Source organism: Ovis canadensis, chromosome 5 (assembly GCF_042477335.2).
Source record: "Ovis canadensis isolate MfBH-ARS-UI-01 breed Bighorn chromosome 5, ARS-UI_OviCan_v2, whole genome shotgun sequence".
In the NCBI taxonomy this organism is placed as follows: domain Eukaryota; kingdom Metazoa; phylum Chordata; class Mammalia; order Artiodactyla; family Bovidae; genus Ovis; species Ovis canadensis.
The window spans coordinates 47,153,909-47,168,832 of NC_091249.1; the positions used below are offsets into that span (position 1 = coordinate 47,153,909).

General features: G+C 44.9%; 1 protein-coding gene and 2 long non-coding RNA genes across 4 annotated transcripts in view; 1 reads left to right on the forward strand and 2 right to left on the reverse strand.

Moving 5' to 3' along the window:
• HSD17B4 (hydroxysteroid 17-beta dehydrogenase 4) overlaps positions 1 to 456 on the reverse strand; it is a 107,845-nt gene extending 107,389 nt beyond the window's left edge. Inside the window, exon 1 of the mRNA XM_069591700.1 lies at positions 1 to 456. Coding sequence (XP_069447801.1) covers positions 1 to 58 — 58 coding nt within the window. The 5' untranslated portion in view covers positions 59 to 456.
• On the forward strand, positions 268 to 11,557 carry LOC138441158 (uncharacterized). Its single transcript, XR_011257268.1, has 3 exons — positions 268 to 391; positions 1,726 to 1,816; positions 9,459 to 11,557. It is a non-coding gene; the product is annotated as an uncharacterized lncRNA (long non-coding RNA).
• LOC138441159 (uncharacterized) overlaps positions 10,117 to 14,924 on the reverse strand; it is a 25,914-nt gene continuing 21,106 nt past the window's right edge. For both annotated transcript variants that reach the window (XR_011257270.1, XR_011257269.1), the window contains 2 exons: positions 12,551 to 12,699; positions 10,117 to 10,509 (listed from right to left, as the gene is read on the reverse strand). This is a non-coding gene — a long non-coding RNA (uncharacterized lncRNA). The remainder of the gene's footprint in view (positions 10,510 to 12,550; positions 12,700 to 14,924) is intronic.

Here is a 14,924-nt window from a genome sequence, read left to right on the forward strand (position 1 = left end):
CTCCCCCCGCGCCAGTAACCAGTACCACCCTCCCGTTGAACCTCAACGTCGAGGCCATAAGTCTAGTCTGCAGTGGCACACACACACACTAGCAGAAGCAGTGCAGAGTGGAGTTTAGACTGCGAGGCAGGTAAAACTGAGGGAGTGGCGGGGGCAGGCTGGTAGCGACCTGCCAGCTTCTGAGGAGAGGGACGCCGTAGTTTTCCAAGCGCGCCTGCGCGAGATCCCTTGGAACTCTGGGAAATGTAGTCCAATATTCCTCCAGTCGCGGCCCTGCTCGGGAGACTTGACTGAAAAGGACCAGTTCTGCCGCAGGAAGTAATGGGAGCTCGTAAGATGTCAAACCACTCCAGTACTCTTGCCTGGAAAATCCCATGGACGGAGGAGCCTGGTAGGCTGCAGTCCATGGGGTCCCTAAGAGTCAGATACGACTGAGCGACTTCACTTTCACTTTTCACTTTCATGCAGTAGAGGAGGAAATGGCAACCCACTCCGGTGTTCTTGCCTGGAGAATCCCAGGGTCGGGGGAGCCTGGTGGGCTGCCGTCTATGGGGTCGCACAGAGTCGGACAAGACTGAAGCGACTTAGCAGCAGCAGCAGCAAGATCTGTTTGGTAAAATGGCTGACTCTGCTCACTTTATTTATCCTCTACTCCATGGTTTTGTCATTCACTCAGCAAGTGTTTCCTAGATGTAGGCGAGATTGCGGCTCCTCTCTGGTAATAGCTTTCAGAAATAGCCCTTAGAAGTAAAGGCACACTCACCAATAGATAAACGATTTCTGGGAATCTAATCCCTGGACCTCTAGGGAAGCAAGTACAATTAGCACTATTGAAATTTGGGGACAGATAATTTTTTGTTAATTGGAAGGACTAATGCTGAAGCTGAAGCTCCAATACTTTGCCCACCTGATGCAAAGAGCCAAGTCATTGGAAAAGACACTAATGCTGGGAAAGATTGAAGGTTGAAGGCAAAAGGAGAAGAGGGCAGCAGAGGATGAGATGATTAAATAGCATCATGCACTCAATGGACATGAGCTTGAGCAAACTCTTGGAGACAGTGAAGGACAGAGAAGGCTGGCATGCTGGAGTCCATGGGGTCACAAAGAGTCGGACACTGCTCACCAACTGAACAACAATTTTTGCTGTGTGGGGTTATTCCATGGATTGTAAAATGTCTAGCAACATCCCTGACTTCTGCCCACTAGTAGCACCCCCTAAGTCACAAAACTAAAAATTGTCTCTAGATTGCCAAATGTCCTCAGTTGGAGTGGGGTGAGGATAACCCCGAATGAGAGCACTAGTTTATACTAAGATAAAGTAAGCTTCAGAACTAACATTTTAGGAAACATTGTTTTGCTAGGAAAATTAAACTTTAATCTTTATTTGCCAAGGTGTAAACAATGCTTTCTAAATAGTTACTAAATATTCTTCTATATTGTCCAATTATCGAGCATGAAATTTCATTTGGGGTATTTTCATGCACCTTAACATAGCTGAATCGAACACATGAATCCTCATGTACTGTCTCATAAGCCAATATCTTAGGGAAAGAGGAATTTGAACCCTTTTAAATAATGGCTATGTCGAGTTTCTGATTAAGATGTCTCCGTTTGTTCACTCTCAACACATTGTCTCTGTCCGAAACATAGTGACAATAAATAAAATATAAAAAGAGAATTATAAAGCTAGGAGCAAACATAAGATAAAAATCTTTGTATTTTCAGAGAGAAACCCAAAGGAGAGAATGTGGCTATACTCACAGATCTGTCCTCACACTGGAATCAAATGGAGAAGCAGAAAAAGTATAGCTGGAAGGTAACTGTGATAAGAGAAATTAGAGCTTGGCTCAGTGAGAAGTCATCAGGTAGCGTCCTTCCATTTAATACTTTTTTTTTTTAGATAGCCGTTCTGAAACTCTGCCTGGGGCTCAGAGCATATATATTATAGAAAGAAACCTCTCCTGTGAATGTCAGACATTCCTTATGAGATCATTTTACTTCTTCCTAGAATTTATCCTTTGGAAAAGAGCTTCCCAGATGAAGTGTCACGAATGAGTTACAGATGTGCATGACATATTGATACCTTCAACCCTTACAGTTGCCATGGGGAACAGAATAGCTCAAAACCCTTAGCTGATCTCTGGCCCATGACCATTCTTATCTAGAGTTGACCCTTGAACAACATGGGTTTGAACTGTGCTAGTACACTTATGGGTGAATTTTTTATCAATAGTAAATACAACAGTATTACAAGATCTGAGGTGTGGCACCACAGATATGAAGGACCAGCTATAAATTATATTTGGACTTTCAGCTACACAGAGGGTCAGTTCCCCTAACCCCTGTGTTGTTCAAGGGCCAACTGTACTTTAGTCAGCATACTTCAGAAATATTTCATACATTTGCTCTGACTTGAAAATATTTGAGAGTTAAAGTATCAGTACTTTTCTTTTTTTAATTTGGCTGCACTGGGTCTTAGTTGTAGTGCATAGGATCTTTGGTCTTCATTGCAGCATTCAGGATCTTTAGTTGTGGAATACAAACTCTTAGTTATGGCATACTAATGGTTAGTTGCAGCATGTGGGATCCATTTCCCCAACCAGGTGTTGAACCCAGTCCCCCTGCATTGAGAGCACAAAGTCTTAGCCGCTGGACCACCAGGGAAGTCCCCAGTACTTGGTACAAGAGGCTACATTAGCTTGCTAGAGCTGCCATAACAAATACCACAGACTAATGGCTGAAAAAAATAGAATTTACTTTCTCACAGTTGCAGAGGTGGGAAGTTTAAGGTCAAGGTGTCAATTGGTTGAGGATGAGATGGTTGGATGGCATCACCGACTTGATGGACATGAGTTTGAGCAAGCTCTAGGAGTTGGTGATGGACCGGGAAGCCCTGGCGTGCTGCAATCCATGGGGTTGCAGGGAGTCGGACATGACTGAGTGACTGAACTGTCAATTGGTTTGGTTTCTTCTGAAGCCTTTCCTAGTGGCTGCAGATAACTCTCTTTTCATGGTGTCTTCATGTGGTCTTTTCTTGCAGCAGATACTTCTGGTGTCCCTTTGTATGTCCAAATTTCTTCTTCTCACACAGTCACCAGTGACATTGGATTAAGGCCCACTCTTAGAGCTTCATTTTAACTTAATCTTCATTTTCAAGGCTCTATTGATAGGAATAGGAAGGATAGTTATACAGGCAGTACCGGATAGTTACACAGTCCCGGTAAGGGACTACAGATAGAGAAGAAAACTTAGGAAATTTGGGGAGACCACTGTAAGTTAAGGATCTCTCAAGAAATCGATTGAAATGTTGTGGAATGAAGCAGGCTTGCTTAACTATAAACTTGTAAATAAAAGCATGAGCTATGCCCCAGGCCATAAGATGAAAGAAAAATTTCAACAGGCTTCTACTGATTTGAATAAGCACTATAATATTTGTGTGTTATTTGCTCAGTCATGTCCAACTCTTTGTTGTTCCATAGCCTGCCAGGCTCATCTATCCAGAAAATTCTCTAGGCAAAAATACTGGAGTGAGTTGCCATTCCCTTCTCCAGGGGATCTTCCCAATTCAGGGACTGAACCCTGGTCTCCTGCATTACAGGCAGATTCTTTACTGTCTGAGCCACCAGGGAACCCAAAGCACTATGACAATCCTAATTTAACCTCATGGGGTCAGACACTCTCCTGCCTGATAGGAAGGCAGGGTTTGTGATATAAGCCTGACATCTGCTCAAGAAAAGGATTCTTTCCCCCTCCCTCACTTTACTTTGACGATAAAATTGTAGCCCACTTAATCCTCAAGCAGAGCTTCCTGGCCAGGCTGCTTGTATTGTTGTAGCCACAGTTTCTGGGAACCAAACTCACTCAGAAGGACAATGCAGATAGTGGAGTGCAGTTTATTATACCAGCGGGCCCAAGGCAGAGTGTCCTCTTAGCCAAAGCCCCAGACCAGTTTTTGTGAAAACCTTATATACCCTAAGTGTACGTGCTCAAACCCACCTGCCCAAATTTTCTGAAACTAGTCTGAACAAAGGGAAAGAAAGATACAATCCAAGTTAACCTGTGAGTGATTCATATGCCTTAAGCCTTGGTAGCTAACAGTGGACAATTATCAACAGGCTTGTGGTCTATTCAGTTACACAGATAATTAGGGTATTCTTTTAGGCGTCTGAGGGTCTAGGTATGAGCCCTGGGGCTCTTCCATCCTGGGGGTCTGGTTTTCCAGTTGGTATGTCGTTTCCATAGATACTGGGCATATAGCTCAAAGTCCACAGTCTGGCCCAAGATGAAGTCCTGCTTTCAAGATGGAGCCTGTTCTGTCTGTTTCCTCCTTCATTTCCCTTTCTTGATGCTCTTATCTCATAGTATGAGCATCACTCACAGGGATATATTGCACCCTAGCTCTCCGACCACCAATTTGGGAGAACGACACCAACCTTTGGGTTACAAAGTTCATCAGTTCAGTTCAATCGCTCAGTCATGTCCGACTCTTTGCTACCCCATGAATTGCAGCACGCCAGGCCTCCCTGTCCATCACCAACTCCCAGAGTTCACCCAGACTCGCGTCCATCGAGTCAGTGATGCCATTCGGCCATCTCATCCTCTGTCGTCCCCTTCTCCTCCTGCCCCCAATCCCTCCCAGCATCAGAGTCTTTCTCAATGAGTCAACTCTTCGCATGAGGTGGCCAGAATACTGGAGTTTCAGCTTTAGCATCATTCCTTCCAAAGAAATCCCAGGGCTGATCTCCTTCAGAATCGACTTGTTGGATCTCCTTGCAGTCCAAGGGACTCTCAAGAGTCTTCTCCAACACCACAGTTCAAAAGCATCAATTCTTCGGCGCTCAGCCTTCTTCACAGTCCAACTCTTACATCCATACATAAAACATTGTAAAATGCAGGGTCCACAAAGCAGAACTATCAAGGCAATTCTAACAATGGTAAATACAGTTTTCCACCAATCACCTTCACCCAGGATAGGACCGAAGTCCAGAAAGGAATCTATTCATTTGATATTGCTTTTACCTGGTTTTTCATGTCATCTAAAGCAGCTGATACATTGCCACAACATTCAACTTTAATTATAGCACAGGTCCCTCCTTGAGCAGCTGTAAGCATGTCCAAAGCCATTATATTTTGAATTACCACTTTTCTCATTTGGATTTGTTCTTCATTTAAGGCTTGGATGGCTTTAGCACCATCTAGGAGGGCCTGTTTTGTGAAATTAGTCAAGGCCTCTACTTTAATCATAATATCTGTTGTCCCTATAGAAGGTACAAATAAGGCAGCAATATACTCATACCATTGAAACACAGACCTCGTCCACCTAGCATGTAAATAAGGTAGATTTACCAGGGCTTGTTGTAGGTTAGGCTTTATGCTGCCATGGGCAAAAGTGAATCCCAGTGTGCAGCAGCCTACCCAGCCGATTGGTAACCAAGGCCAAAGTTTAGGCCCACAAAGCCATTGGGTTTCATTGCATGCCACCCAGGGAATTTCAGGGTTATATTTCCAATCAGAGCCTGGCCAATGGATGGACTGGTTGGGGTGGTATGTGACCTCGAATGTTCATTTACATTGTTCGGGGGATAGGTACCCCATATATTTTAGTTCTTTTCAGTCTAATGGAGGTCACCAAACCCTACCCTTTGTTCTTTCTGTTCCCAGCATATAGCAGCAGCTGCTGCTGCTAAGTCGCTTCAGTCGTGTCCGACTCTGTGTGACCCCATAGACAGCAGGAGTAATTAATTGACTATTTTCTGGGGTCATCCAAAAATATTCATCCCAGACTTGGTATAATTATTCAACATACCTAGAGGCCTGTCCTGCCTTGCCAGTCAGAGGGCTTTTTTCCTTTTTGTTCTTTAACTATGAGGTATAGGCTTCTGTTACTCCTATGAAACTGGTGTTTACATCAAATGTAACCCCATGACCCGAGTCTATTGACTGTAGGTCTGGCTTACACCAAGAGAGCAGGGAGAGATTATGATTGACAAGAGAAAGGAAAGTCTCTTTTTGTTGTCCCAGAAAAGAGCAGGTTTAAAATCTCCTTGGTGGAGCGGTGACACCCAAGGAAGTCCATCCATCACAGACAGAGGCATAGCCCCACTTAGCCAGCCGTTGCAGGTGCTGTGGAAGTCCACGTAGGAATGTGCCCATGAGACGGAAACATTGTCCTGAGTTGAAACGAAAGTTAAATTCAAAATCACGTTGATGAGGCCAAGCAGCAGGAGTTGATTATGCGGCATATCCTGAAGGGGCTCGTCCAGGATCTTCTTTTCCTTCTTCTTAAGGATGATCTTAGTCTCTCGAGGGTCAGTGGGGTTCCTCTGTGCAGCCCACTCAGCGTTTTCTGGGTCTGCGTGGTATGTTCTCTTCACCCTCATGTGGTGGATCCAGGGAGTGACACCTGCAACTTTAACTGCCGTAGGGGTGGTTGGAACAACAGTATATGGACCCTTCCAATGTGAGGCCAAGGAGTCGTGTTGCCAGTCCATGACACAAATCCCCGGGCACCAATTTGTCAATCTGTTCCCCTAGGGGGAACGGCACCCTTTCTTGTACAAACTTAGTTGCCTGATTTATTACCTTACCCAGTTGTTCCATCTCCCCTTACCTGAGGCAAATTTGTTAACACCTGTTTTATTATGGGAGGGGGCCTCCCATACACAATTTTGTATGGAGAATAGCCATGGGACCAGGGGGTCATCCTGAGTGTGAACAGAGCCGTCAGAAACAAGTCCACCCTGGAGCAGTCGGTCTCTATGATCCACTTGGAGAATGTCTCTTTAAGTGTCCAGTTGGGTCTTTGCACCATCCCAGAACTCTGGGGCCTATATGCTGTATATAATTTCCACTTGATGTTTAATGTTTTGCTTACTTGTTGTACTAAATCAGCTACAAAAGCCGGGCCATTGTCTGATCCAATGCTGGTAGGAAATCCAGTTCTGGGAACTATCTCCCTAAACAGGCACCAGGCTACTTTTGGTGCTTTTTCAGTTCGGGTAGGAAAAGCTTCTACCCATCCGGAGAAAGTACCCACCATGACCAGCAGGTAAGGGTAGTGTCGGTGAGGTTTCATTTCAGTGAAATGCACTTCCAGGTGTTCAGTGGGCAGCGTGCCTTTTAGCTGAATCCCCGAAGGTTTCTGTCTGTGCTGAGAGGCAGCATTGACCTGTGAACAGGCAGTGCAATTCTGAGATTTTGTCCTGTGTAGGGAAGAGAGGTGGGGAACCAAGAAATATTTTCGAATCAGCTCTTCCAGTTTATCATGGCCTAGGTGGATCGCTTAGTGTGTTTGGCTTACCAGAGTGGGTGCCAGCTCCTCTGGCATCAATAATTTGCCACTTGGCAATTCCCACTATCCCTTTTCAGTCTTGATGGCCCCTTCCTCTTTGCCTGGTTGGTTTTGGGCTTCAGTGTATTTTGGAGAGTCCAGCATTAGCTCAGGCAGCTCCGCCAATACAAGAGCTTTTTAGGGGCTTGACTTGTTACCCTCAAGCCCTCGGCTGCTTGTTTAGTGGTCTTATCTGCCAGTCTGTTTTGCCAAGCCCAGGGGGTATCCTCTTTTTGATGTCCTCGGCAATGTATGACTGCAACCCTTTCTGGTTCCCAGGCAGCAATTAATAGGGTCAGAATTTCTTCCTTACTTTTAATATCTTTTCCACTAGCTGTCAAAAGGCCTCTTTCCTTATACAGAGCCCTGTGTACATGTAGTGTGGCAAAAGCATACCTGGAGTCTGTGTAAATGTTTGTCTTCTTACCTTTTGACCACTGGAGGGCCCGGATTAGAGCAAATAGTTCAGCCTGTTGAGCGGACCAGTGTGATGGCAGAGAGCTAGACTCAAGGATGGTTTCTTCCATGACTGCTGCATATCCTGACAGTCGTGGTCCTTGTTTCACCAGGCTGGTGCCTTTGGTGTACAGGACCAAATCTGGGTCCGGGATTGGCTGGTCTCTCAAGTCAGGTCTACTGGCATATTTCCTTGCAATCATATGAGGGTCCATCTTTACAAAGAGATTCAGGGCCAGATTCAGGGCCTGACAAGCTTCAATACTAACGTGGGGGTTTTCACATAACAGTCCCTCATATTGAGTAATCCAGGATGTCAACAGCCATTTATGGGGTTCCCTTGGCAGGAGTGTTGACCTCATGAGGGACTTTCATGATCAAATCTTGGCCCAAAGTCAGCTTGGTTGCCTCCCGAACCAGTAAGGCAACTGCAGCAACTGCCTGTAAGCATACCAGCCACCCAGTAGCAACATTGTCCAGCTGTTTTGGGAGATAAGCCACGGGTCTGTCCCATGCCCCCTTAATCTGGGACAATACTCCCATAGCCACCTTGTCCTTTTCAGTCATGTAGAATAAACAGCTTAGCAAGGCCTGGCAGGCCCAAGGCGAGTGCTGACGTAATTGTACTAGGTTTAAGTTCTATTATCAGTGGGACTTGTTTTGCAAACTTTGGGGGGTGGGGGAGGAGGGGTTTCTTCTGCCCAGATCTCAGGGAATTGTTGAGTTAACTCTGTCTCAACTGTTTAGCCCATCCAGTTTCCCTTCCGAGAGATTGTGCAACCTCTATTCATACTGAGGGGTTACCGAGAGGAAGAGTAAATAGGTGGTTGAGCCCACTCAAAGAGTGGTTCTTTTGTGGTGGGGAAAGGTCACTTGTGCCCCCAATTTAGACAGGAAGTCTCTTCCCAACAAAGGTACTGGGCATTCAGGATGTATAAAAATTCATGAGTCACTTGGTGTCCCCCCATCTGACATTTTCGGGGTAGGCTTGAGACGCAAAGGGGCCTTTGTCACCATCTGAGACCCAGCAGCCTCTGTATCTATTGATGTGTAAAGTCCACAGGCCTTGCACAGTCTTTCGTAGAACTCAGAGAGTGATTTGCTTTCCCTTTGAATCACTGCAGAGGGTTTTGGCCTACTTATAGGTTTTTGGGCCCCCCCTCTTGGGACCTTGTAAAATAGCCTCACCTGATATCTCTCCAGGTGGCCCCTCCCTTCCTCTGTGTTACAGTCCCAGTTGGGCCTCTCATCGAGGGTGGCTAGTTCTGCCCACCGCTGCAGGTTTGCAGTACCCCCAGGTGCCATTTCTCTTAACCATTTTCTGGCCTCAGGATCCTATGTCTTTCCTCAGTGCCGAAAAGGGAGACTGGTAGTTGGATTATGTCATCCCATGTAAGGCGGTGGGTTTGAAAAATAGTCTCCATTAGCCTAATCAGGGCTTGTGGCTCCCCCTAGTGTGGTGGAGTGTGTCTCTGCCAGTTTAATATATCTGTAGAGGAAAATGGCTGGTAATAATAAGCTACAGGGGGCTGATGGTAGTGCCCACATGCGTCCTGAACCAGAGGCTGTTGTAGCTCTCTGAGGGGCATCTGCAGTGGGGTTCTTTTATGCTGTTCCTTGGCGGAGCACAGCCTCTATCTAATTCCTATGTTTTCTTCCCCCTTCCTGTCAGTACTCACCAGGAGAATGGATACAATCTAGGAGATCTAGCTGAGGTGGAATCCTGGGGGCGTTGACCAGAGGTCTCCATCGCTGGGATTGGAGCCTGCTGAAACAGCGGCTCTACGATCTCCGGGAGAGCTTCCGGAGGATCAGTGGCTCCTGCAGGACTTCACCTGGCCCTGCATTGGGCATTAAGGCGGCCTCTGGTCCTTGTGGAGCACTTGGAGGCGGGTGCATCATTATCCAGTATTGGGGAGGGGTCAGGTCATCCCTGTCCAAATCCTGCGGAATTTCCTTTTTTATCATCAGTCAGTCTTTGTGCCATTAATATTTTTCCCTTTCCCTTCTGGATACAGAACCTTGTCCAAGTAGGAGGGTCTTGAGCTAACCCTAGCCGTGAGTCAATGTATGGATATTGATCCGGGTGTCCTGGCTCTCCTGTGACTACTCTATAGATTGCTTCCACTATTTATGGTGCTCTCTGGTGGCCATCCTACTCCCAGAGGGGCCATTCGGCCTCACAGAGTATGTGGAGGCGGTTAGCATCATCTTTACCCATAGTCTCCTCCACCCTTTCTTTAAATTTTTAATCATGCACTGCAATACAGTTGCCTTAGATTCACTTCCCCCCATCTTGCTTACCTTCTTGGATCTTCTTCTACTTTTCCTTTTCTTTCTGCCTGTGAAGTTCTCAGTACCCTATGTACTTTTGATATTTCCAATCAATGACACTTAAATTGCCATTCCACCTCCTTCCTAATTGGGGTGAGAAGAGCCTTACCTGCCAGATCCCAGAGGGAGAAAGGGGATCGGCATGTCTTCACCTGCTGGTCAGCACGGCCAAACCAGAACACCACGTGATCCAAGACTGTTTCTCCCTTAACTTTTAAAGTCCGTTCTGCCTTGGTGGCCTTGATCAGGTGCGGATGAAAACACATATGGGTTAAATATCCCACATCCCAGGCCGTATCCAGAAAAGCCAGGTCGTACTCATTTGTGTATCCCCTCCTTCTAGCATGCCAGTTCCGAGGGGACCAAGAATTTCACAGCAGATGGGACGCCTGCAAAATACGAGCACACAAAGACCAAGTTTCTTCTCTTAAGAATCCCCTGGTGACTGCTTAATAATAATTTTCCCCAAGATGGCGTGGACACCACCTCCTAAATGACATTCACAAATTTCCTTCCTAAGCCCTAACACACTTGTCAACCTGTGTACAAAGCAATCGCCACCATCTGCCTATTCCAGGCTCCTGTGGGTCCATGCCCCTTCTAGTCCCTCCCAGGGTGGTGATCAGGCCCCTCTTCCACCCTGCTGGGTGGGTTCCTCCTCACCTGAGCACTCAGTTCCCCTGCTGCCGTCCACCACCTGCTAACGTGAAAGGTCTGGGCATTGAGAAGCAGAATGCTTCCAGAAGGGCGAGGTGCCTTCCCCCTTCTAGAAGATTCGAGCTGCAAGGCCTTGGAGTAGTCCCAAACGGGACTTGTCTCCTCAAAGTGAGGAGTTTCCTGGCCAATGTACCAAATGTTGTAGCCATGTATTCTGGGAAACAAACTCACTCAGAAGGACAATGCAGATAGCGGAGTGCAGTTTATTACACCAGCAGGCCCAAGGCAGAGTCTCCTCTTAGCCAAGGACCCTGACCAGTTTTTGTGAAAACCTTATATACCCTAAGTGTACGTGCTCAAACCCACCTCCCTAAATTTTCTGAAACTAGTCTGAATAAAGGAAAAGATCGATACAATCCAAGTTAACCCTTGATTCACATGCCTTAAGCCTAGGTAGTTAACAGTGGGCAATTATCAATAGGCCTATGGTCATACCCCAATAAGCATAATAGAATTTATTTTTCTATTCGGTTACACAGATAATTAGTGTATTCTTTTAGGTGTTTGAGGGTCTAGGTATGAGCCCTGGGGCTCTTCCATCCTGGGGATCTGGTTTTCCAGTTGGTATGTCATTTCCATAGATAGTAAGCATATAACTCAAAGTCCACAGTCTGGTCCAAGATGGAGTCCTGCTTTCAAGATGGAGCCTGTTCTGTTTGTTTCCTCCTTCATTATCTTTTACAAGCATCCTTTATTAATAAATCCAGTTCTTGCCTATTACTTTGTGTCTTGCTGAATTACTTCTGTGCTGAGACTCAAAAACCTGAGCCTCTGTAAATCCAGATATCAGGTGAGTGATTCTAGTTAAAAGATCATGGATTCAAGTCCCAAGAAGGGTTTTGACTGGGTTTGAGTTCCATGTGGATTAGAGTCCCAAACTGCGTTTCAGCCAGGTTGGAGTCCAGGTCATATGGGCTAGAGTCCCATGCAGCATTTTGGTTGGGTTTGAGTCCTGGCACAAGGGTTCAAGTCCCAATCTGAGGTTAACAGTTTCACTATCACTAAATATACCCACATTCTTTGGTACTAGGGGATATGATTTCAACCAAAGAATTTTGAGGGAACACAGTTCACTACTGACAGGGTTTACTATTGATAAACTCTTACAGTTTTTACTTGAAAAAATATTCATTTCAACCTCAGTATCAAGTGATAATTTAATTGGCTATAATACTGTTGATCATGTACCATGATCAAGTGGGATTTATTCCAGGGATGCAAGGATTTTTTAATATCCTCAAACTGTAACAGGGAAGTGCAAATTCTAACTCCTTGTTGGATCTATTTCTTTTACTTTAACTTTTATGTTTCACTGCTTTTGTTATTATAATCACTATCTATAGCTATCCCACTTCAACTTGCTCAATCGTGTCTGACTCCTTCCAACCCCATGGACTATACAGTCCATGGAATTCTCCAGGCCAGAATACTGGAGTGGGTAGCCTTTCCCTTCTCCAGGGGTTCTTTGCAATCCAGGGATCAAACCCAGGACTCCTGCATTGCGGGTGGATTCTTTACCAGCTGAGCGACAAAGGAAGCTATAGATAAGGGCTTGCCACAGGCAATCCTACCCCTCTAGGCTTTGTTCAACTCAAAGAGAGACAGTCTGACCCTGCCCACCTGAAAAGAAGAAATGAACATATCCCCTCCCCAAGGATGGCCATTCCAGGAGATATTTGCAAGATTTATGACCTTTTTACTTTGCTTCCTTACCTCCTCTCTCTCTTTCTTCTATATAAGAATCTGGCATCCAGACCCCGATAAGATGATTTTGAGATATTAGTCTGCCATCTTCTTAGTCTTCTGGCTTTCTGAATAAAGTTGTATTTCTTGCCACAACACCTCATCTCCAATTTATTAACCTGTAGTGTGGCAAACAAAGTGAACTCGGGCTCGGTAACAAATTCAATGTGATAGATCTAGATCATGTTAACAAACTGAAGAATAAAAACCGTATGATCATCTCAATGGATGCAGAAAAACCTTTTAATAAAATTCAACATCTATTTATGATTAAAAAAAATAATTCACAATGGGAGAAAAAGTGACTTTACCTCAACATAATAAAGGCCATATATGACAAATCCATAGCTAACACCATATTCAACAGTGAAAAGCTGAAAGCATTTCCACTAAGATCAGGAAAAGACAAGAATGACCATTCTTACCACTTTTATACAACATAGTTTTGGGAATCTTAGCCACAGCAATCAAAGAAGAAAAAGGAATTTTAAAAATTGGAAGAGGTAAAACTGTCACTGTTTGCAGATGGAATGATTCTATACATAGAACATCCTAAAGACTTCCAGAAAATTACTAGAGCTCGTCAATGAACTTGATAAAGCTGCTGGATACAAAACTAATATACTGAAAACGAACAATTGTCAGGAAGCATTTAACAGGAGGCTTCCTGTGTGCTGTTTTGTATCTGTCAGGAATCCTCTGTTCCTTATTAATTCCTGAATATTCAGAAATTAAGAGGAGAGGCAAGCCTCTCCTGGGGCTGAGGAATCCAGGCATTTCCTTCGTTAGTTTTCCAGTACGGTGATAAGTACCCTCTTCCTTCTTATGAACCATACAGTAAAAGTGATTGTTTACAACTCTCTCTCTTTAGTATGGATCGCCTTAAGTTTTGTAAGTCTGGAATTTTAATCTTTATTTTTGCTGAGAATAACTACCTTCTAAGATTATACAGTGGAAGTGAGAAATAGATTTAAGGGCCTAGATCTGATAGATAGAGTGCCTGATGAACTATGGAATGAGGTTCGTGACATTGTACAGGAGACAAGGATCAAGACCATCCCCATGGAAAAGAAATGCAAAAAAGCAAAATGGCTGTCTGGGGAAGCCTTACAAATAGCTGTGAAAAGAAGAGAGGCAAAAAGCAAAGGAGAAAAGGAAAGATATAAGCATCTGAATGCAGAGTTCCAGAGAATAGTAAGAAGAGATAAGAAAGCCTTCTTCAGCAATCAGTGCAAAGAAATAGAGGAAAAAAACAGAATGGGAAAGACTAGAGATCTCTTCAAGAAAATGAGAGATACCAAGGGAACATTTCATGCAAAGATGGGCTCGATAAAGGACAGAAATGGTCTGGACCTAACAGAAGCAGAAGATATTAAGAAGAGGTGGCAAGAATACACAGAAGAACTGTACAAAAAAGATCTTCACGACCCAGATAATCATGATGGTGTGATCACTAATCTAGAGCCAGATATCCTGGAATGTGAAGTCAAGTGGGCCTTGGAAAGCATCGCTACAAACAAAGCTAGTGGAGGTGATGGAATTCCAGTTGAGCTATTTCAAATCCTGAAAGATGATGCTGTAAAAGTGCTGTGCTCAATATGCCAGCAAATTTGGAAAACTCAGCAGTGGCCACAGGACTGGAAAAGGTCAGTTTTCATTCCAATCCCAAAGAAAGGCAATGCCAAAGAATGCTCAAACTACCGCACAATTGCACTCATCTCTGCTGTTAAGTCACTTCAGTCGTGTCCAACTCTGTGCAACCCCATAGACAGCAGCCCACTGGGCTCCCCCATCCCTGGGATTCTCCAGGCAAGAATACTGGAGTAGGTTGCCATTTCCTTCTCCAATGCATGAAAGTGAAAAGTGAAAGTGAAATCGCTACGTCATGTCCGACTCTTAGCAACCCCATGGATTGCAGCCTACCAGGCTCCTCCGTCCGTGGGATTTTCCAGGCGAGAGTACTGGAGTGGGGTGCCTTTGCCCATGCTAATAAAGTAATGCTCAAAATTCTCCAAGCCAGGCTTCAGCAATATGTGAACTGTGAACTTCCTGATGTTCAGCTGGTTTTAGAAAAGGCAGAGGAACCAGAGATCAAATTGCCAACATCTGCTGGATCATGGAAAAAGCAAGAGAGTTCCAGAAAAACATCTATTTCTGCATTATTGACTATGCCAAAGCCTTTGACTGTGTGCATCACAATAAACTGTGGAAAACTCTGAAAGAGATGGGAATACCAGACCACCTAACCTGCCTCTTGAGAAATCTGTATGCAGGCCAGGAAGCAGCAGTTAGAACTGGACATGGAATAACAGACTGGTTCCAAATAGGAAAAGAGTACGTCAAG